This window comes from Lathamus discolor, chromosome 2 (genome assembly GCF_037157495.1).
Source record: "Lathamus discolor isolate bLatDis1 chromosome 2, bLatDis1.hap1, whole genome shotgun sequence".
In the NCBI taxonomy this organism is placed as follows: Eukaryota; Metazoa; Chordata; class Aves; order Psittaciformes; family Psittacidae; genus Lathamus; species Lathamus discolor.
The window spans coordinates 138,657,993-138,682,057 of NC_088885.1; the positions used below are offsets into that span (position 1 = coordinate 138,657,993).

Consider the following 24,065-nt stretch of genomic DNA (forward strand, 5'->3'; position numbering starts at 1 on the left):
CTTTAAGTTTTATAAAAGAGTCTGTGTGAGTAAAATAGATGTATCCTATCATTGTTCCCACTGTGTAGTATGAACTGATTATTAAACATGGTATTTCAAGACAGAGACCAGAGCTAGGAAGGACAGTTGGAGCTTTTGTCTATTAGGCAACAAGAGAATCAATTGTTTTTAAATGTCTTATGCTTTGTCATTCTTTTCAGTTTGATTTCAGTAGCATTTTGTGCATTAAAAAAATAGTAGTTCTGTAATTTGGAACAACCTGGAGTTCATCAACTTCAAACAAGTTTAGTTTGAATTATTGGAAGTGTCACTGCAATATATGGAGGCATGAAAAAATTCTGTTGGACAGATGAACATACCAAGTTAAGGGAAGGTGGAATCCCAGCACCCCAGAATACCAAACACAGAGTTGCCTTTGTGTGACTGGTACTACCAATAGTCAGGCATTCTGCAGAAATCTGTATTTGAATACTGTGGTGGCAATCTGGTAGGAATTCAGGTGAAGAAGGAATATATATGTTAATATCTGATACTCTTATTGTACGATTTTTATGAATTAAACTAGTAATAAAGAATAGTGAATCATCAGGATTATTTGTAAAAGGCTTTTTGACATGTTTAAATGAAACCTCTTTGAGAATGATTTATAAGCATTTATGCCTCCTATGTTTTATTTGAGAGTTTTGAAGTGTGCAACATTACTGGTTTCTTAGCAGTGTGTTTTAACATGCAAGCATTTTGATTTGGTCATGGAAATTCGAAGTACCAATACTGCAATAGCCAGTATGTAAAGAGTTAATTTCAAGGTGAATTCTGTACCATTCTGATACCACAGAACAGGGGTTCATAGTGTGCCCGGTGAGGGGAAATTACATTTCGTAGTAATACCTTCTCAGTAATAATTGCAAGTTAGTTGTAAGTAGGAAATTTATCTGTGTTCTTGAAAGTGTTTTTAAGGCAAATAAATGTTCATAACACTAGGATGCCTGAAGGATTTGGACTTTAGCTGTGCACCCCTCTTTTGCCAGGACGATAGTTTCTCCTGATGATGCAAGCTCTAACTCAGCTCATTAACTTCCTTGTAGGAATTCGCGTGCCAGTCGGAGGAGAGGCGGCTGCGGGGGAGGCTGCAATGGGCAACGCACAGAGAAAGTTTCATAGCAAAGGAGGGGGCAGTAAGGCGGAGGACAGGGAGACACAGAAGCAGAAGGAATCCACCGAGAGCGGATTAAAAAAAGGCACATCAGAGAAAAATACACAGAGGCAGTTGTCAGACTGTGAAGGTGAAGTTAATGGCTGTTTACACAGTGAGCAAAAAAGTGAAAGCCCTGAAGCAGAGGAGGTCTCCGGATCGCTTGAAGCAGGGTCGCAGTCGGCTGGTGGTGGCAATTCCATTTCACTTCCTCCTGCTGCAGCGAAACTAAAAAGTGAAGGAAACGAGTTATTTAAGAGTGGGCAGTTTGGAGAAGCTGTGTTCAAATACTCGGAAGCAATTGAGTATGTCACTGGTCTAGGTGAGTATAATACCTTATACTTAAATCTAGGATTGTTGTCTAGATTATTTAAAGGAAATACAAATGAACTAACCTAGCCTATCCCTGGATTTTTGGCAAGAGTTACTGTGCAGTAAATTCTTTGTCATTTCAGTGGAGAGTTTACATGGCACAAAATAGAAGATTATGACTGAAACAATACTTTTAACTTCCAAGGGCAGAGCTGTTTGTATTTATTTTTGTGTTTGAATAATTACATATTCTAAGGTGATAAAGGAAAGCTGCTTGCAGCTTTGCATTGTCAGCAGGCTGCATCACTGCAGTGTCACAGTATGTGAGTCTTTAATTTTTGAATGTCATTTTAGTAACCATCCTTGATTTTAATTGTAACTTCTTCTAGGAGAACAAAGTCCAGATGATTTAAGTATCTTGTACTCAAACAGAGCAGCATGTTACCTCAAAGAAGGGAACTGCAGTGACTGCATTCAGGATTGTAACAGGTAAATTGCAACCTCCCATGTAGGGCAGCAACATTCCTGATGATGAGTAAACATTTTAACTGATCTATTGTTATTGCAGTTTGACTTAGAACAGTCAGTAAAGACTGATTCCCTAAATCTGATCTCTCTAAATAAGAGAGATCTTTGTCAGTTATGTAAACAATCACATGGAACCTAGGGACAGAGTAGCTTTTAACTTACTGTCTTAACGTGAGTGCAGTTGTTTGTTAGGCTTCTTGTGTACGCAGAAATGCATATCAGGATTAAAACTTCTAAGACAAATGCAGGTTTATTTCAGTGATGCTCTGTAATAACTTTTGTACAGAAGCTTTGTTAAGCCAGATGGTTATCACAGTGTTGGAGATTGCTTACAGGCATGTGCATGGTGTACATGTGTGTGTTCTCTGTGTTTGGTTTGTTGTTTTGGTTTTGGTTTTTATTTAATACATACTTGTCATAGTTATAAACAGTAATTACAGCTGTTCAGGAATTGAGCTAAAATCCTTTCTGCTTGTTGTGGCTTTTAAGGATACCAGAGTTAGAGAAGATTAGACACCTTCAACAACTTTGAAACACTGCCTTCCACTGAATTATTAGTGTATTTCTAGAAGTCTTTTTTTATATTTTCATAGTTAGGCTTAGTAAGACTGATGCTTAACATGCAAAAAAGGATCCCAAGGCAGTTAGAAATCATACTGATGAATAATTTTTTTTTTTAAGGCATAACCAAACTGTTGCAAATCCCAAACTAAAAATAAAGTACTTTTATCTTAATGAAATATTTGACTTACTGTATATATTCTGCCTGACAGAAAAGTTTTCTGAAAATGTAATCTGAAAAAAAAAAAGACTTGTTAATAATATTTTGTTAAAATAGATGAATGACCAAGCACAGCTGGCTGGTGAAACAAGGTGCCATACTTAAGAGCCATCACATTTTTCTCTTCAGGAGGTTTGAAGTATGTAAGACTTCAATTGAAATCAGTAATAGGACAGGGGGTTTGGATTCTTACCAGTTGGAAGCTTATTTTCTTACTGCCTAATGGTAGTGTCCTTCATGTCATGCATATTTTACAGATACACAAGGAGCCATGATGCTTAGTGAGCACAACAGAGGTAGAAGTAATTTAGACTGGGAAGCAGAACTGCAAAACTGCAAATACACAGGAATTGGGAAATGTCAATTAAATGTTCTCTAGGCAACACAACACAAAGAATGATCTATGAATAGGTTACTTGATTTCACAGTAAAAAGTGGTCTAGTGCTTATATTCATGCCATAAAATAAGTACTGAACGTTTATCTTTTCCTAAGTTCTGCTTATTTAGGGATTAAAAGTATATAAAACCCCCTCTGTTGGATCTCTCTTTGTCTCAAGACTCTTGATTTGTAGTGTCTTTGATTCTTACTACAGAGGTGAAATAGAGCTGCTATACACTAATGTTAATTTATTTAGTGCTGTAGTGTGGTTTGGTCCCTGGCTGTATAGTTGCATTCTGCTCTGGATCTGTACTTTCCCATTCCCACAGATGCTGTTCTTCAGGCCATGGCTTCCTCTAAACTTACTTATAGTTGGTTATTTTTTTCTTAATTCTTGATGTTAGGAACCTGAAATCACATCAATACTCTCCTGAGTTACAGAATGTCAAGCATTTTTGCAGAGGGTTTGTACGGGCTATGATGTTGTGTGCTGTTGTATTTTTCAAATGCATCCAGCAATTTGCAAATTTGCAAATGCAATCCAACATAAAGAGAAATGGAACATTGGTGATATTTATGAAATGAAAATTGGAAATATTGCTTCTAGTAGTCTTTGTTTCTCTAGCTTTAGGAGGAGTAATGGTGCAAAGCCGGTTCACAGAAAGGGCAGCCAGCAGCCTCCTGGGTTTCATATGAACAGGAGCACAGCCACTGGATTGAGGGAAGTGATTATTCCCTTGTACTCAGCACTTGTTAGACAGTATCTAGCTAAATTAGATGTTGTCTAACTGTGCTGGTTTTGAGCTTCCCCAGTACAAGAAAGACAGTGATAAACTGGAGTGAGTGAGTTCAGTGAAGTATCACTGAGGTGGTTGTGAACTCTGGAGCACTTGCCTGGAGAGGAGAGTCTGAGGGAGCTGGGTTTGTTCAGCTTAGAGAATGGCTTCTAGAGGTCCTAACAGCAGCCTGACAGTACCTATGAGGGGGGCTACCTGGAGGATGGATCCTGACTCGCTCTGGCAGCAGCAGGACAAGCAACAACAGGCAAAAACACAAGGTTCTGGCTTTGTTTTAGGAGAGATCTTTTCCCCATGAACAGTGTGGGGCATAGCAGCAGGTTGCCCAGAGATGTGCAGAGATTCCTTTAAAGGTTTTCAGGGCCTGACTGGATAAGGCCCTGAGCAACCTTGGCTGATCTCAGAGTTGACTGCACCTGTAGCAGATGGTTGGACTAGGAGTCTCTCAGCCTGAATTACTTTATGATTCCATAAAATCTAATTGGCTAGGTGCATCTTAATTTCAGTATTTCAAAATTTATATCTCTTCCTCTGTAGTAAGAATCATTGATTTGTAGAAGGTAGTCTTTAATACATAAGGCCTTTGTGGACTGCTTCTTCATATTGCTGGAAAAGCACATGGTATTTGGGAGGCATTATGATTGCACACTGTCAGGAGTTGAGCTCAGTGTTGACTAGGCACACAATCAAAAGAGTAAACAGGCAAAAGACAGGCAAAACCAAAACAAAAAGTCAGATACAGACAGATATATTCATGTCTTACTAAATGTATTTTTTACATGCATACTTCCATGTAAGGAAGAAGGATGGAAAATCATGTAGGCAAAAGCACCATATACTTGAAATCCCCATACATCTTGGCATTGAAAAGAAAGATAGCTTTTGCTCTTGAACAGCTACCATTGCATTAATTTTTTCTCACTGCTAAAAGCAGTTTTCCAGATGGAAGATGGGGATTTGGGTAGAGTAAGTTGTAGTAAAAGCACTAACAGTTTCAGGACTGTGTGTCATTTGGGGGTATTAATATAAACCACTTAGTGCCATTTTCCTTGCTTGTGTTACTGTAAGGCCCATCTGAAATAGCAAAGTTGTTGTGTATATCATAAAAGAATTTTACTAATATTATTTCAGTTACTCTGTTTCAATCCTGTATTTTTCTTCTTTTCCTCCAGAGCTCTGGAGCTTCAGCCGTTTTCACTTAAGCCTCTTCTACGACGAGCAATGGCAAATGAATGTATGGAGCGATATAGACAGGCATACATTGATTATAAAACAGTCCTACAAATAGACAGCAGCATCCAAGCAGCAAGTGATAGTGCTAATAGGTAACTCCACTTACAAATCTGGTATCAGTCCAAACAGAAAAGTAGAATTCAGTAGTGTTTTACACGCACCCTCAGTTCTGTATCCTTCAAAGTCAGAATCCTCACAAATAACTAGAGGACTGGCTGTCTCATTTGTTTTCCTGTAGCTTCACAGTTTGCCTCTGCCAGCAGTAGGTCGCTTTCTGTTTTAAAAACATATTTTAAAAATTCTTTTTCTGGCACTTCAACATGTTTTCCTTCTTTTATTTGATACCACATAAAGTAGTTCTTTAAAGTCCATATCTTTTATCTGACATTTCTGTTTCCTTTTCATATTAGCAGTCTTCCTGTGGCAGCTGGAGATTTATGTTAAGTGTGAATCCTTCAGCATGCTGCAGTTACGGAAACACTGAGGGAGCTTGATAGGGTGGTTGGCTGCAAAACTTAAAGGTGTAAAAATTATGACTGAATATTATCTTAAATTGAAATGTTAATACTTCAACATGAATTCTTGCTGCCAAGAAAGACTTCTCAATTTCTATAATTATATTTTAATAGTGTAAAATCCGTGTATACACACTACAGTAACTGTCTTCTTATTAACACATAGTAAGTATTTAAGTGCATGAATGATAGGTTTTTCCAATCCCTTTTCTTTCCTTTTTTCTTTAATGGGAAAAAAAAAGTATTTATGGAAGTATAACAGCCATTAATCGTTGAGCAGGAGCCCGCATGCATGCAATTCTTAACAATGGAATCTAGTACCTTTTTAAGACAAAGTCATGAATGCTTACATTATGGCTTCGTTAAAAAGTCCATAATATCTTTAAATTCTGCTTAGTTGACCAGAGGTGGACATGATGACACTTTATCATCTCCTCTTAGAAATCTTATTTTTGATAGCAACAAATCGTTACTGATCTCCTATATCTGCCCCAGTAATGGAGCACTTGGATTGGTGGGATGCATAACTGCTTGTCCTGGTATCTGTGTGATTATTATACTTTTTTTTTTTTTAATCTTCTTGGCTTATTTTATCTCCAGATATTCTTTTCATACTTCTCCTTGACTTGTAACTTGCTTAGTAATAAGCTTATTTCCCTTTATTTCTCCTAACACTCTTCCTTTTCTCCTCTCTAGGCCTTCCTTATATTTTTAGCTTCACTGCTCATTACTCTTTCCTCCCTGGCAACCCATCACCTTATTTCAGCTGCTTCTTCCTTCTCTTCTGCTGGTAATTAATTTTTGCTTGCAGATACTTAGTTTCTAAAGCATAGGCCTCCCACATAAGTGAACTTCTGCTATAATTTATTTTTTAATATTTATGAATTAAGCTGAAATTGTTTCCCAAAGTACTATTTTCATTTCCAAAGTAATGGACTTTTTTAAAAATAAATGTTAACAAAAACTGTTATTTCCTCTACTGCCTTTTAACTTAAAGGGACAACCCCAAAGCATAGTTTAATTTATTTTCTTTTTCATTATTTTAGGAATGTCAGGTCTTAACAACCTGTTTTTATTGGAGAATTTCTTTGGTTTTAATTTCCTGTGGGAAATTGGGTGGTGATGCTGTAGGAAGGAGGGGAAAAACTCATCATCCTACTTGTGTCTGAGGGCGGGTTTGATAAATCATGGAGAAGTCTTGTCTTTCTGTACTTACCTAACTAAGCAGGCTTTCCAGAAATCTTAGAATGGAACGAGTGTTCAGTGTGGTAGTTTTAATAATTCTCATGTAAAAGACAAATAGAATTTTTAATATATAGCCTCTACGTGGTTATTTTGCAATCAAAAGGAAATAATGAAGAGTGATTGATCATCAAATGCTGTAGGATTCTTTCTGCTGATCTAATTCTAGATCAGGTTTTTTCTCAAACTTTTTAAGCCCATTATGATAAATAGAGAAAAATGAAACAGGAAGCCAATGGGAGCATGTTTTACTGCAGAACTCTTGTTTTACTTTGTGGGACTTCCTGAAAGATGAAAACTAAACAAGAAAACTGGATTGGGTCCTTTATACTCATTCTAGTTCATTCTTCATGTCACATTCAAGGTTAGTTCTTTTTTTGGGGGATGTGTATTCATATAGTGTTTCTTTATACGTGTGTTAGATGGAAGTGCACCTAATACACAAATTCCAGATTTATTTGCTGTGGTATCATGTGACTTGCTTTGCTCAATTCAGAATTATTCAATTCAGGATTTTTCTTTGTTAAAGTAGGCATTACACTTGTCCCCAGTTGAACTTGACTCTTAAGATCACTTTGAGATTAGAAGATATTTACCTCACTATTATTGTCATTCTCATAATTGATTCATATGTTATGGGTTTTCTGTTGGCTTGGGTTTTTTAACACCACAAAATTTGTAATGGAACCATTAAATCTTGTATGGCTTTAATCATTATATTGACTTAGGACTTTCTCCAAAATGTATCACAGCAATGGGTAACTCCCACTTGAATGGATTTTGAATTGAACATCTCATGTACCGAAATAGTTGACCTATATATACATGTACATATAATACATATAATATATAGAAAATAATATATATTATATAATATATATGTTAAATATAATGCATACTATATAATGCCTAATACATAATATATAATATATAAACGTGTGTTGTAAATAGTTTTTATCTATTATTTCCCATTTTTAAATGGGGATAAACAATGATTGATTGATAAATTTCTGACTGTTATTTAAAATGCAGCGTAATACCTACTCTGTGACCTGCACTGGTTATTTAGAAAACTGTTGTGTAAGAGATTTCATCTGGTATTGTCAAATTTAGGTCTCACACTTTGATGGTATTGTAATCTACACTTGTGACAAATAACCTCTATGAACAGGTGAGAAAAGTAAACAAAATAAATCTTTTTTTCCGATTAATTTATAGCATGTGGTAGGCAGCATTTCAAGCTTAGTTGCAGAATCACTTGCTTAAATATTTACAGATCCTGCTGAACTCAGCTTCTTATCTTCTAAATGCTAACATAAATACTCTAAAAAGCAGAAAAAGTATAAATCTTAAATGAATGCAGCACCACTGACTGCCGTGACAGTCTATTTTGAAATTATGCTTGGCTGGCTTTTTAAAAATTAGAACGTTGCATTATTTAATTCGAGTGTAAGTTATTGAAGTGTGAGTTACGTATGTGAAAAGTCATGTTGGTGGGACTCTTCTCTTTCAGAATAACAAAGGCATTAATAGATCAGGATGGTCCCAGCTGGAGGGAGAAACTGCCGCCAATTCCAGTTGTCCCAGTTACTGCTCAGCTACACAGATGGGATGGAGGAAGCTTTACTTCAGAAAATATGCCAAGATGTCCTACAGAGAGCAAAAGAGAACACTTGTCGATGAATCGTATGTATAGCAAATGCATATATTATATACATAAAAATATATGTGTGTGTGTATATATATATATATATATACACACAAAAAAGGAAAATTGCTAAAATCAAGTGTAGTATCTGTTCTTACCAGTTTAATATCTGATATGACGAGAGGACTTCGCATTAAATGGCTTTTTGGCACTAGGAGCCAGAGCTTGCTCTTTTTTTTTTTGACTTGATGACCTCAGAGATCTTTTCCAACCTAGCTGATTCTAAGAAAGATCCTAATTGTAAAATGGAATAAGATTTAATAATGTCAAAGAAACTGCTTTAGAAAATATTTACCAGAGACCTTTGTGATAAACCAGCTTAGGTGATTGTCATTTAGATGATTTGGTTTCATGTGCTTCAGGGAGCCACAGGTATGATTTATTTTAATTTCTTCTAAAATTTTATTTTAATTTATTTTTTTAAGCCAAGTGATGTAGTTTGCAGTATGTAATTTCTGAAGTTACATAAAATACATCAGAAATACTCATCAGTATACTGAGTCCTCTCACAAGTATCAGTGGTTTCCCTGACATCATACTACAGTTATATACAGTTTTACCCCCCAAAAATATCACACAAACAATCACGTGGTAACATAATCAGCTGCATAATCTGTAACTGTCATTTAATTCTGCATGAAAGCATTACTCAGTTCTTCAGACTAGAAAGGGTAGACTTGCAGATGACAGTCGTTTGTGATATGGGCTATAGAAAAGCACTTCTGATTATAATTTTTTTTTTTTACAACAGATTCTGGCTATGACAGTGGCCAGTAGTCACCTTTCAAAGATGTTAGCTCTAGATTTGTTTGCATATAAGCAGTGTGTGCTTAACTCCTTTAGGATATGTTCTTCCTCCTGACTTTTTTTTTTTATTTATTGCAGTTTCCATTTTTCTCCTCCTGTAAATCAGGTGAAGGAGCCTTCCTGATTCAGTTTTTATGACATGGAACATTCTTTTTGCAAAGGCCTTAACTATGATTTTTTACTCAACTATTAATAGGTTCCCCTATGAGTTTATTTAAATATAAAGAAAAATAGTGTTGAAGATAATCGATTAACGCACAGGAGGCTGCAATGCATAACTACTGGGTTGCTGCCTAAATAAGTAGCAGTGGTTGAGTTATCTGTCCATAACACATTACTGCAGTAATGCATGTCCTCATAATCTGCGCTTTTGGGCACTACAAATTTAATTACTTCAAAAAGATCTTGCAGATAGTATTGAATTTATTTGTACCTGATGTAAAACAACAGGCATCTTACAAATACATGTGTTTATGAAAACTGGATGTTTTTCTCGAGAGTAAGATGTAGTTCTAGAAACTTGCAGTAATGTGGTTAAGAAATTATTTGAATAGTAGTATGTACTAAGCTTCAGTAATGCTACAGAAAATTGTTTTTCATTAAAGAAACATGAGGCATGATGCTCTATAATTTAAACTCAAACTGATAAAAACTTTACTTTTTTAAGATGTCCAGTGTCAAGTATTTTCATTACAGTTGCCACTACATGTTGTTACTGATTCATGGATCTTAAGGAACAGGCAGCAATTGGGTTTAACACTTAGATTAGTTTAATGAAATAGAAAACTGATACCTTGCACAGTTGTTGCTATTAAACATAAATGCTTAGCTTGAAAAGTGCTCTTTGCTGTACTGATTGTACTCCAGGCTTTTTCTGCTATTAAAGAATATGACGTCTTGGATTTTTATTTCAGTGTATAACCAACCCTCTTAAACCTTTCAAGTAGTAAGTTTGGATCTGTATAACCTTGTGTAATTTTGTCAAGAGAGAATTTGAAGATCCTTGTAGTGAAAGGTGTACAGATGAGTGACTGCTGAGAACAGTGGTGATCATGTTTAGCCTGTTAAGAAAGTTAACAAACCCGGCCATCACTGTGTTTATGAAGTGTGGCATTTTGATGCAAAACATGCCTCAGTCTGTTTCAAATAGAGTGGGACTTTGATTAGGCTTTTAAGTTTAGAAGTACTAAATGGAGACTTTATTTTCTTCACTGCAGGCTGACCCTAAGGTTGTGGTTGCCTACTTCAGCCTGTACTAAATCAGTGGGACCTGACAGTGATAGCTGGTGGCAGAAGCATGCCAGCAGTAATGATCAGTCAGTAGTTAAAAATTTCTCATGAATTTAATTAACGTAGTAAGTCTTTCTGTTGCGTGACGGGTTTTTTGCAAGTTTTCTGTTGTTTTTTCTGTTTTACAACTTGAGTTATAATTTAGTTGTGTTTCTTGCAAAAGTTTGTTCTGATTTCTTGTTGTTACTTAATTTTTGACCCAAGCACCCATGTAGTTTTTTGGCATAGGAGACTGCTATATTTTTATGAAAGAACTCACTGAGTTCAGTTATTGGTTAAAAATAACTGGTTATATCCAGCATTTAAAATGTGACGGTTAGGAAGTAGTTAATATTCTTTAGCAAGGTACAAAAAGTAGATTTTTCCATTATGATGTACTTAGAGCTATGTTACTAGTTACTGTTTGCTCACAACAGAGACATGACACTGCAGTCAGGATTGGTTTTCCACTGCAAACATAGCTAAAAGTTGTAGTCTAACCCAGAATCATATGCAAGAAATGATGGGGAGTTTTGAAGGAGAGTTACAAAAGAACATAATATTAATAAAAAAACCCTAGTTAGGTGTTTTGAGGTTCTTCAAAGCATCTTTTATAAATAGTTATTAACAGGATGTTACTGGTATATCATGAACCCCTGCTGATGTGATGATTTGTCATTTGCCAGTTTAGCATAGTAATTGCGATAGATAGTTGCTTGCAGAAAGAACATTAGCTCAAATTATGGCCGCCTTGGTGTGATGGTGGAGATTTAGAAAGCTTTCAATCTTGCTGATTAAATCGCCACCATTGTAAATAAAACTGGTATCCCAGCAGAGGTACACAGTCCCTCTGCACACAGAAAGTGTAGACAGAGGGAGGTGAAAGCATAGAGCTGTCTGTTACATTCCCGTTATTTTCAGCAAAGTAGTTACACTGGTGGATGGGGAAATATGTGTTGTGCCAAATATAGACATGGTAGTTACTGCCTTTCTTAGAGCAGGAGATCTGGGACAGAAATGGCAATGTGCAGACCAACAGATACTCCAGTTGCCAGGCATTTATTCTTAGTGTGGGTAAGTTATTCAGCTACCTTAATGAACTGATCTTCTTATGTAACACTGTGATCCTTTTGTAATATAGGTGAGGAAGCTGAGCAGAAGTTCAAGACTTTAAAAACTGAAGGGAATGATTTTGTAAAAGAGGGTAAATATGAAGAAGCTGTAAACAAATACAACGAATGCATGAAGTTAAATACCAAGGAATGTGCAATTTACACTAACAGGTAAAGATGCAAAATATAAACCCACTTTTAGTGGTAGTAGTTGTATTTTCTCACTGGAAATAGAGATTTTTGCATCCCTTCAGTCACTGTTGTAAAAATAGGAATTTTTTTTTCCCAATTGATGAGTGTTTCTAACTGATTTTTTTGTTAAACCACATTATTCTCCAAGGGGAGCAAGTAATAATGCCACTAACACCTATCTTTATATATCTCTATATAAATAGAGTATGCAATAGTGAAAGTTACAATAAGTGTAGCGTTTTGCAGCATTTTGGAGAATACTGATCTGATTTTAATTAAATGCTAACGTGCAGTAGCAGTATCTCAGATATGAAAAGGAATAATTCAGAGAAAATGTACATTTTTGAGAAAGTGAAAGTAGGAACATGGCCATACAACAGCATTATTTTAAAGTTTGACCTAATTCTGCATCATAATTCTTTATGCTGTAGTCTCATCAGCTTTCACAAACTAAGAAGGATTTGATAAGGCCACTACTTGAAGAGGAGACTTCCAAGTAATAATTGTGTGCCGAAAGAAGTATTGTTTATTTAATCTAGAACACTTCTATCAGCTATTGTACTATGATATTGTACTAACATAGGCTCTGCCTTTAAAATACTTACATATCTGCCTAATTTCAAGCATTAGTCATACTTGAATTTTGACTTTATTGCAGGAACTGACCTTCTCTAAATCCATCCAGAGATGTCATTACTACCTACTGGGTTTTATGTACTTTAAGAAATAACCGCATTGAGAGTGAATTATGAGAAGTATTATAATGAGCATTTATGAGTCAGATACTGTTGGCACTACAGCACTGTAGAATTTACTTATATTGCAGTGTATTCTGTTTTTCTGTGTTAGAGCTCTCTGTTACTTGAAACTGTGTAAATATGAAGAGGCTAAGCAGGATTGTGATCATGTTCTTCAGATAGAAGATTCTAATATTAAAGCTTTTTATAGAAGAGCACTAGCGTACAAAGGATTACAGGTGAGGAAAAAGAACATGACAGGTATTCTTAAGCACTTCTAAACTTGCTTATCCTCTTCAAAGACAATCAGGTAGTTGCACTCAATGGGTGAATACAAACATACAAAAGTATGCCGTGCTGATGTTTTATTACTTTTTAGAGCATTAGGCATACATAAAATCTTACACAAGTGTTTTTGCAACATAAAAACCTGTTGACTTTATTACAAGAACACTGGAATAAATGAGGTTTGACTGGAGATTGGTTATGCAAGTTTCAGCTCTGTTCTAATGTTCTAATAGTCTTTTGGGTATCCCAGTCTGTTTTTTCTGTCAAGGTGTTTACTGTATCTTTGCTGATGACAAATGGATTCTCTCCAAGTCTGCCTGCCACTGTCCATACTCAAATCTCAAGCTGTCTTGTGGCATTTGCTCATATTTGAGTGCTTGTCATTATTAAACCAGGGTTTTAATTATCTCAGTTTTCTCTCTCTTCCTTCCCCAAGCACATCAAGAACCTTTGTTGGTAATCTACTTTCTCACTTTCTGGACAGTGTTGGTATTCAACCTTTTCCATCTACACATTGGTGGTGGTGTCCATACTGTGCTCATCTTATAGTTTTTTTCGGTATCCTTTTACTTGATCATCCTAAATGCAGGCTTACATTGCTCATACCCATCCTAAATGTGACTGCAAATCTTGTGTTCCATCACTTGAATGACTTCATTCCTTTTGTCCCTGTTGGTTCCCATTCTTCAGTGGTGTTAATTAGCCCCTGCACTTCATAATCCTTTGATAGCAGTCTTTACCCTCTCTGTCAGCACTTACCTGGTATTGAATTATCAGCGTCTCACTTCTGTTGGCTCATGATGGCAGCTGTCCTCATCTAGTTTTATGAAATTTTACAAGTGTCTTTTAAACAAGCATCTCACGAGCTTTCTGCTGTTCTTCACGACTGGAAGTGATCACTCCAAGCATCCACCAAGGTTTGGCAGTGTCCCTCAAGTGAATATTTACCTCAGACCTCTATTATGTTTAATGTCTTAATAATTACCTGATGGTCTCTCAGCCCTTGAATCACCTGAGGACAGCCTGTTTGTGCTTAGCATTATAATAGGCCATTCTTGTCCCATGTTACAATTCCAAATGCAAGTCATAGAAGCCGTGAGATCTTTTGTTTGTGATAAATTTGTTCCCTTGTTGCAGTAGCTATGAAATTTTGAAAGTTTGCTTTCATTTTCAAAGGTGGTGAAAAGTCTTACTTCTCCATAAAATCTTTTCTGTAATTACACCAAGCCACCCAGTATTAATCATTTGTAACCTTATGCTGTTGAAGTTGATAAAAGATTAGTATAAATATGAGGAAAGGCAGATAGTGATTCTACCAATCAAAATAAAGGGAATTACCTGGTAATGAAGAATGTCAAGAATTAGACAACTTATGTTTTTTTGAATATCCTAGGAAAAAATGCTGGGTTTGTACATAACGTGAAACACACTGCTTATGGATTCCTTCAGAACAGTCTCTGCTGGGGACTCCTAAAATACTCTGTTGTGGTTGGATTTAATGCCTTCATTATTGCTAATTCCAGGAATGTGAGTGATTCGTAAAGCCAGAGAAAGTAACAAAAGTGATTTGAGGTTGACTAATGACTCCGTTATGAAAAATTTTAAGAGCTAAAAGCATGTAGCTTGGCAAAGAACTATGCTGGGAACTGGTTTTCCTGTATAAATATCCAGATACTTAACCACAAAAACTGCAGTGGAATTTAATGGAGTAAATGAGATTTTTAAATAGATTTACTGAGATGTATTTAAGGGAAGATCATGAAAAAAAAATCATGCTTGTGTGATGAATCAGGCCTGTAACATAGGACACAGGACCCTGGTCTGCATGTCCTTATAGTCTGGCTTATAGTCCAGTCTCTTGCTTTGGGTACAGCCATCTTGTATGATTTTTGTTGAGAAGTCTGTCAGACTGTATTTTTAAATCCAGGAGGGTTGTTTGTTTGCTGACCATTGTGATCATTTCCAGAAGACTGTTCCAAAGTCTCTTTTCTCTGTAGTTGTGAATGCTCATGCCTGTAATTCAAATGGTTTAGCTTAATTAGTAGCTATGTCCTGATTAAAGCAGTATGCCCCCTTCCTGCATTCATTTGCTAAAGCTAAATAATTCTAGTTCACTTTGTTCATGCCATAGCAGATGTCAGTTCACTTACAGACTTACTGCAATGTCTCTGCACCTTGAATACTGGTCATCAGTTTTGAGCAAAATAGTCCGTGTAGGAAAGAGAAAATGAGTGACTTGTACACGAGTGGTTTTATTTCGGTTGAGATGCTGAGGAAATACCTCAGCTGGTACATGAGGATTTTTTTTTCACAATAATATACATTACTTATAGTAACCTGATGATACTGCTTGGGAACAGAAGAAATACGAGGTCCCTCACACAAAGAAATTACATTGATCTTCTAATGTCTTGCATGGTCTTCTACTATTTGCTGCTACATTTCATCCTTATTTTTAACTCTGGCCATCAAGGTGTCTTGATCTTTCTGTCAAGCAAGAGGAGGTCAAGACAGGTCTGTCCATCTCAGAGTTCATAACGTCATCCCAGTCTTCTTAAGTATAACCAAAAATTTACAGTGTTACGCTGTAAGCAGTTGTGCCTAAAAGCAGCAGTCTTCAACAGTCTATTCTCTCACATAGGGAATTTCCCCTGAAACCATAATGAAGTTACACTGTCTGTATTTAGATTATTTTTCTCTGCTTAATGTTGAGATCCCAGTATTTTTATTCTCCTTAATTGTAAAGGAAGTTATGGTAGTTCACATTTGTTTTTCTAGTGGTGTGCTTATGAAAAAAGTATTTTTCCTTCTGCTTATAGAATTATCAAGCCAGCGCTGATGATTTGAACAGAGTACTTCTAATAGATCCAAATGTTCTTGAAGCAAAAAAGGAACTAGAGGAGGTAACCCAGCTGCTTAACGTTGACAGCAGTGCTGCTGCTGGCAGTCAAGAAAAGCAAAGGAAGAAGATAACCATACAAGAGGTATGTGTGTTCATTTTTAAAAGCAGGCAGTATAGAAGCCACACATTTGAAAAGATAATACTGAATCTTTTGGTTTGCACTTCTTAGCTCTAGCTCTTTTGGGTGTTGGGATTGTATTTTTCATGTTATCTTGAGGGCATGTTGGAGGATTCTTGCATATGTATTGAGTGTCCATTATATTCCATAGTAAAGCTTGGACTGCTTTGAAGTGTGTTCAGAACCATAGCAGGAATGGAGAAAGTACATTTAGAGGCCACAAAACCTGAGGGTGTGCTCCTTGTAAATAAAAACTGCTTAGACTTAGAATACCTGTTTTACAGAATGTGGCTGTCTAACAGCAGTTACGCTCTTAAATTCTGTGCTACTCGGGAAGCCTCTGGGGCTGTGCTGGCAGAGGTTCATTGTCAGCAGGCATGCTGGTTGTTCTGGTGCTAGCAGTAAAGTTTCTGAAGAACGAAGTCCCACCTTAAAGAGCAAAAATATGGGTAAAACATCTGTAGGATCTTATAAAAGAAATACGTGATGTAATGTTCTGTGCTGGATCAAAATGTTAGCATTGCAGAGTTCTGGGTAGAATTAGGCGACAAAAGGATTTTCTCAGTCATCTGATATTTCTGGATTGTAGCTTTGCTAGTCCTGTAAGAATGTTTGGGGTTTTTTCCCATTTAATTTTGAAGCAGTTAAAATACATAGTTCCCAGTCTGTATGGTGAGACTGTAATTTGATAACATAATTTCAAAATGCTGGTGTAATGGAAACCTCGGTTATTGATACAGAAAAGAATTGCTTTATTGAAACACTTCACATTGTCACGAGTTCATGGGGTTTTATGTAACTGGCGTAAGCTGGGTGTAAGTTAAGCTCTCAGTTGTGACAAACAAACGGTCCTGGAGAGTGTTCACAGGAGGTTTGGGAAGTGACCACATTTTTCAGGGACCAGCTAACTACATTACTGGCTATGGTTATTTTTCCAGGGGTGGGGCAGGAATCATTCGTGTTTGCTGTCATAATTACAGCTGCCCTCTTAGAGAGCCTTCCCTGGCTCATTTGCTGTAGTATAAGGTAGGTCCATGAAAACAGGCTGCAAAGTAAAGAAAGTCAGAAACTGGGATTCATCATTATTATTATATATATAATCAAGCTATAAATATATGAGACAATCAAGATTTCTCTCCTGATAGTAAAGATTGTTGAAAAACAGAACAAAATGGCTGTAAGCCCAGTGCAATATTTTCCAAAAAGACTAACTTAGCCCCCCTGTACTGCGCAACAGACTTCCTAAAACACTTGGCCTCCTTTGAAGAGACCCTGTTTAATGAGTTTTAGGTAGTTTATACAAATTCCATGACTCTTGGTAACTTGAAATAGATTTTAGAAAACGTAGTTGGACCCATGGTTAACTTTCTAGTGACTGATTCATGAAACTCGGTGCAGGCTGCACACTTGGGAGAAGTGGGTATTCAGGCAGTCAGACCATGCTGAGCTTTCTCTTCCACAGCGAGGCTCCACGAGCAACCTGATGTAGCTGCTGTATATAGCTGTGCTGTTCTGAAGGCACAGCAGTGAAATGGAACACTGGTGTCTGATGACTTGACTCCTTTCACTTGTCTTCTGCAACTGCACATTTAATATGCGTATAGAGTCCTCCTTAGATTGCTCCCAGTGGTCTTCAGTTGTCTTTCTATGGTGGAGTGCCAAGCAGTGAAAGGAAATGTAAAATACACACTTTTGACTACAAACTTTTAAAGATGAATTAGAGAGGTACCATTCTGGGGGGAAGTAGAACATGAAAGAACATAGGTGCTTTTCTTTTATGAAGAGTAAAATGCTAACTTTAATTTGGTGACATTATTGATGGATTATATGCATGTAGTTTATGAAGCTTCAGGTTGTCTGTATGTCTATGTTAAAATGATTTGTTGCCATTTTGTTTCTGAAGGTGACTGGATCTGATGAAGAGGAAGAGAGACCATTTGCTACATCAGATGTGACTGATGGCATTACTTCTAAGGAAGCAGTTCAGGAGAGTGTGTCACTGAAGACCTCTGAGAAACTGCTTATTTCTGAACCAACTAATGCTTACGAGTTCGGTCAGATTATAAATGCAGTGAATAGCAATAATGATAAAGCTGCTTGTGCAGATCTTCTAACAATTACTGATCCCAAAAAATTGCCAGTGCTGCTAAGTAACAAACTTGAAGGAGAAATCTTTCTATTTTTCATCCAGTCATTGGAATATTATGTAGTTGGAAAAGATCCTGGTCTTGTATATCAGCACCTTTTCTACTTGAGCAAAGCAGAAAGATTTAAGGTAAGAACCTAGACTGAATGTGTACTTAAGCTGCACTGAAACCTAAAGGAAATTTTCATATCTTTAAAGGAAACAGTACACAGATTTTGGCTCTGTCAGGTGCTACGATTTTCAATCAACTTGTGCTAATTATAAAATAATCTGCTTTTCCAGGTGGTGCTGGCCCTTCTTAACAAAAATGAGAAGGAACAGGTTCAACAACTGTTCAGTTTACTTCCAGAAAACCAGAATAACCAGTACTCTTCAGAAGATCTTGAGAGCCTTAAAAAGGTTTATGAACTTTAAGAACTTACTTAAAATTTATTGGTTGCATGCGTATAGTTGATGTTTAGAAGATGGATGTTTGAACTCTGAAGACTTACATGGGGTACAGTGGGTCTTTACCCCGGCTGTTTGAATTCTATTTTGTTCTGACAGCATATGCACATTTAAAATTTGCTGCTCTTTTTCTCTTGTAGTTGTATACATTTTTAATCTCCAGAATTTAATGCATATCCTTGTGTTCAGTAGCAGAGTTCATGTAATTTAGCATACTGATTTTATTTAGACTGGATTAATTATATATATGAAAATATATTTTACATTAGGTATATAATGTGAAATACCTTGATGGTACTATAGAGAACATTGTTAGTCATCACTTGTTATATCATTTTGTGAGTTTTATGTTCTTGTGATAAAGAAGTGTCTTCAGACTAAACGGGTCAGTTAGCAATAGCTTTGCTAACATGAGTTTACAAAAAGTATTAGCATTTTGCAGATACATTACTAAGGCCGCCTGTTTCTTCACTGTCCCTGGTCTATACAAAACGGATTTAAATACTTATTTCTGTAATACAGGTAAGCAGCAAAGGTGAATGAATAATACGTTAGCTTGTCATGGAACACTTTCAATCACAATAATTAATTGTTAAATAATTATTAAAGGGGTATGGGTTTTGGCCAGCGAGTAGTTTTCAGTGCACAGAGAATTCTGCTTTTTCTCTGCGTGTGGAAGGACCACTGGTTCATGTGGCCTTTGAGGTGGCAGTTACATGGAGAACAGGCGGCTGCGCTTAGCAGTAAAAATACTTAACTCTGAGTTCCGTAATCAGATTATTTCAGACACCAGCTATTTCTGTTTACAGACATTGATAAAGCCAAAAGTAAAACCATTCTGTGGACCAGGGTGACTTTTTTTTATTTCAGGCAGTACTTTCAGGTTTTATATTGGATTCTGACAAAGCTCCTTTTTTAAAGAAAAAGCTTTTAAAATACCCCAATGTCTTCTTTGCACATGCAATACAAACATCAAACTCACTGGCACTGCAGAGGTAGCAGCAAGAATGTTGTTCTAATGAAAATATTTCTCAGGTGTAGATTAACTAAAAAAAATAAAGGGTTTTTTTCTTGAAAAGCATCATTCTGGATTCTCTTTCCTGGTTCTACACTCTTAAGGCTTGTAATCCTGACACGTGGAGTATGGCAGAAGTAGAGTGCCGAGAACAAGGCTTTTAATTCCTAAAACAACTTAGGTTTTTTCTTTTTAAATGCCCTCTTTTTATGAGGCTGTCATGTTCAGGAGAGATCAGTCACTCACCTGTCTGTGTGTGACCTGTGGTACTTAACCAGCAAAGGGCCAGTTTCAGTCATGGTGGAGGGTACCTTCACTAATTTCTGTGTTAGCGATCGCACTCTGCAGTTTAGTATGTTCAGAGAACATTCATGTGTGCAGCTTACTGACATGGTTTAGAAAACTTCATTTTCATTTAGTAGAATTCAGAGTGGTTTTAATAACAGTAATAAGTTGGAGGATTAGGAAAGAGTTACTTTGCCTAAAAGAAAGCATAAAACCCAGCTATGTAGTTCTAATATAGTTTTAGTTACTTGGAAACTGTAGTTGAGTAAGAGCCAGTGGCAAAAGCCACCACATCAGAAAAGCTCATGATGAAATTACGTATTTTTTCATGCCACCCAAACCCCCAAGTATGAAAAACTCTTCAGGTATCTTCTGAGAAGCAGCCCTGACTGCTGAAGTTGGTATCTCATATGTATCATTCATTTTGATGCTGAAAACAAACATCAGAATAGTTGTGGCAGTAAATCATAATAAAGAATTTAGCACATCTAGGAGACAGACAGACATTGTTAGAAATACAAAGGATTTTTAAATAGAGTGTTCTTGATAAATCTTTCATCCATGAAGATAAAGAAATGTGTTGTCATAGATGGGTGTCCAGCATCACAGTAAAGCTTTGGTCAGTCCCTAGCAATTAAACTAGAAACCGTAACGTAATTCAGGGAAAAGTAGCCCGGTAGTCCAGGAAGATACCTTTTCCTGTGATACCTTCCACTTGAATGTCAGCTGAACCAGAGGTTAACTGGGTTTGAGGTGGAAGTGATGGAGATGAGCAGATCAGGAAGCTAAAATTACCCCTTGGTAAGAAGTCCTAAATGAAGAGCTGTGGCAGTGCTGGTAGGAGGGAGCTGTTGCCAGCTGCAGGCAGGGCTCTGTACCCACGTGTCTCGGATGTGGTCAGCAGTTGTTTAGCAGAAATCCCCTGACTCAAAAAACCAGCACTTTGGTGTGAAGTCACCCATCTCCTGCAGCAAAGAGCTGATCAGGAGCGTGGCTGTCTTCAGTAACAAGAGGGCCGATTTCCTGGAGAGCTTAAATTTGGTCCTAACCAAACAAACAGGTTTTTATTTTCTGTGCGTGATTAAGCCTGATCTCAGTCTTGAGGCAGGCCAAGAGCTTTGGCTGGTTGAGTATTTAGACAACCTCCAACCTACCCCAACCCCTCTATGGTAGATATCCCCTTTCCTAGAGCTTGACACTGATCTCAACCACCAGTACAGTGTGTTCCCAGCCTTTGTTGCGTACCACGAGCTGCTTTTTAAGATCTTTAAGCTCATTCCAGTCCATGATCCCAAAGGGAGAAGACACGTTCTTGAAGTCATGAGTTCTGGAAGCTGCCACCAGGCCAGGCACACACTCGCATCAGCTCCAGGGCATCAGCTGCAGCTTTGAGAGATGTCTGAATTTCCTCCAGCACCTTATTCCTCAGCTCACTCCAAAGTGAACCTCTGGCACCAAAGACCTTTAACAGCCACTGATGCAGTAATTATAAATGCCCTGCACTATGAGTAGTAGACCCTTAAAGTTGTAGCTGTGCTAAACCTTTGCTATGTCTATTCTTAAAGTATCAGGTCAGCTGTATTACCTGCAAGCCTTTTTTGCCTGATGTGCCTCATACCTGTCTCAACCAGAAACTTTTGGTCTCAGCTTCCAAAGTTAAAGAAATACATACCTACAAGGGAATAAAGAAGAAACTGAAACGTTTCTTATTTCAAAAGCAGAAAGACTAAGTCAAATACGTATTTCTTAAACAAGTTAGCAACTCTCAAATGTAGAGAAAAATGGCTCAGTTTGCCGGGTCAGCTGTCTGTCTGTACCACCCCCAGTGGGCTAGCTGTGGTTGCAGTCATTTTGGTGATGGTCCTACCTCATTCAGGTTTCATTGAGAGTGGCTGCTTAGTTCAGACTGGGACTGGGAGGGCTGGGCTGACAGGCAGAATGATTCCTAGAGACATAGAATGAACTTCCAAGAAACGTCAACCCAAACATCTTATTAGGGCCTGTACTGATTTGGCCTGAGCAGATGAAGCTGAGGCCACCAGGCTTCAAAGCCTGCCCCTTCCACAGGACAGTGTTTGACTGCTGGAAGTCATTCTGGGGGCGCAGTTGGCGAAAAGGAGAACTTTCAGATGTTGATGTCCTAAACCCACTTACTTGGCAGGTGAGGGCTGCCCAAACGCGTCCCTCCTGGGAACATCTGCTGGGGAAACCTCACCAGGGCCAGAGGGAGGAACCTCTGCAGCCCTGAACAGCTGGTGCCTGTTTTGAACACTCCTCCGCACATGCATACAAACAGGGTTTGTAACACCAGTGGAGGCAGCGAGTTTCTGTAACTGCTGGAGGGATGGCTGGTGTCCAGGGAGCGGAGCCTGCCGGCAACCAGGGCTTCACTGCTGTTGCTTCGATCCCTTCAAGGTATTTTTAAACTCCACAGGGAAGCAGCTCCGGGTGGAACCGCTGCTGTCACCCAGAGGTGCTCCAGGGGATGAGCATCATCACAGCACAGTTGTGTCACTGGCCAAAAAGCTGGTTTACTGCAGTGCCCTCGCCACCACTCCCTTCCACTCTCCCCACACAGCAGGGCGGGCAGCAGAGACCCGTGAGAGCACAGTTACTGGCAAAGCACCCACTTCGCTCTGACATCTTTCTCCACTCACCAGAACCTGCTCTGCTTTATGTAACACAGCTGCCCGACTACAGAGCTGCTCCCCGTGGCTGCCAGGCCTTTCATAGGCAAACTGGAGTACTTGCACTTGATCACTACAATAAACAAAAAGAAATATCCGGGAACAGCAGGGAACCAGACTCCTTCCCCACTTGTAACCGGCGGTGTGCGACCCGAGTCAGCGTGACTGCGAGCTGCCCGCGCGCTGCAGCTACCCGAGGACGAAGGGCAGGCACCTCGGGGCAGGTTCAAACCCCAGTGCCTGGCTGAAGCATTAAACAGCCCTTCTCCAGGAGTGCTCCCTTGCTCAATGGGGCCCTGCCCATGCAGCACTGTTTTCCTACCCACATCCCAGTGCAAGGCACATCCTCCAGCTGCAGCAGTGCAGGCCCTGGTGTCAGTTCCTTGCAGCCCAGTGCTATTTCTGTTGCTGCTTGCTAAATAAATAAATAAATGGTAAACAAATTCAGCAACATGAGTGGCTTTGTTAGGAAGCGAGAGGGATTGTAGGGGGATAAAGTTCTTGGCCATAGTGGTGGGTTCAGAAACAACTTGAGCACACAGCCTGTGAGGAAAGGGTAGCTTGAGCCACATAAACCCCGTCAGCACTGGTCTGCTGCCTAAACCCAACCGCTCTAATTCAGGCTGTTGTGAATTTTGATTTCCTTATTGTGACAAGCAGTAACACTTTTGTCAAGCACACTCAGCAGATCTGGTGCCGGGAGAGCTGCGCCTGGTCAGCTGGATGGCTTTGCCCACCAGGATGACTGCTGCTGGTACCTGTCTCAAGGATATACGCTGACCCAGCCTGGCCCATGAGCGAGGTGCAACAGCAACTCCGTATTTGTGGTTGAGCTTCCGGCTGCTGCCAAGGGGCAGGATTCTGTGCCAGGAGGATACCTGTCCCCTCTGCTGCCTCATCCAAACCCAGAACATCTCGGGGGAAGCCGAGTGCAGCAGCTTCATCACTTGTTACCAGCCCAGGGGTTGGCGATGGAATGCTCTGACCCTCCTGTGCTCCCAGGCGCTGCGCCTCCCCATGGTTCCCACAGAGCACACAGTTGGGACACCACAGCTGGGAGCTCCTGACGGGGCAGCAGTGCCGGCAGGAGCTTCACGCACATCTGCCTGTGACTGAGGAGCAGCAGCACAGACCTCCTCCCCATACAGTCCCGCTCACTTCGAGGCTCCTCCGTGTCACCGAAGTGGCAGCTCCATGTTAGTGCTGACAGCAGAGCGGTGCTCAGCCCTAGCCCACTGCCCAGCATCCATTAGCACTGGATGAGTGCTCCCTGCACTCTGCAAGCGGACACCTCCTGCCTCACTTCCCCTTTCTTGAAGCCCACAGTGCAATGGAGACCGGGAGCCGCAGCACATAGCACACAGACACGGGA

The 24,065-nt window shown here is 38.7% G+C and overlaps 1 protein-coding gene and 1 pseudogene across 1 annotated transcript in view; both read left to right on the top strand.

The window, feature by feature from the left end:
- Positions 1-19,787, top strand: part of SPAG1 (sperm associated antigen 1) — a 35,301-nt gene extending 15,514 nt beyond the window's left edge. The window contains exons 11-19 of the mRNA XM_065668697.1: positions 1,086-1,514; positions 1,894-1,993; positions 5,163-5,315; positions 8,494-8,666; positions 11,906-12,047; positions 12,918-13,044; positions 15,913-16,077; positions 18,017-18,388; positions 18,542-19,787. Of these exons, the coding sequence (XP_065524769.1) occupies positions 1,086-1,514; positions 1,894-1,993; positions 5,163-5,315; positions 8,494-8,666; positions 11,906-12,047; positions 12,918-13,044; positions 15,913-16,077; positions 18,017-18,388; positions 18,542-18,673 (1,793 nt within the window). The 3' untranslated portion in view covers positions 18,674-19,787. The remainder of the gene's footprint in view (positions 1-1,085; positions 1,515-1,893; positions 1,994-5,162; positions 5,316-8,493; positions 8,667-11,905; positions 12,048-12,917; positions 13,045-15,912; positions 16,078-18,016; positions 18,389-18,541) is intronic.
- On the top strand, positions 8,754-8,896 carry LOC136009513 (U2 spliceosomal RNA; annotated as a pseudogene).
- Positions 19,788-24,065: the final 4,278 nt, after the last annotated feature.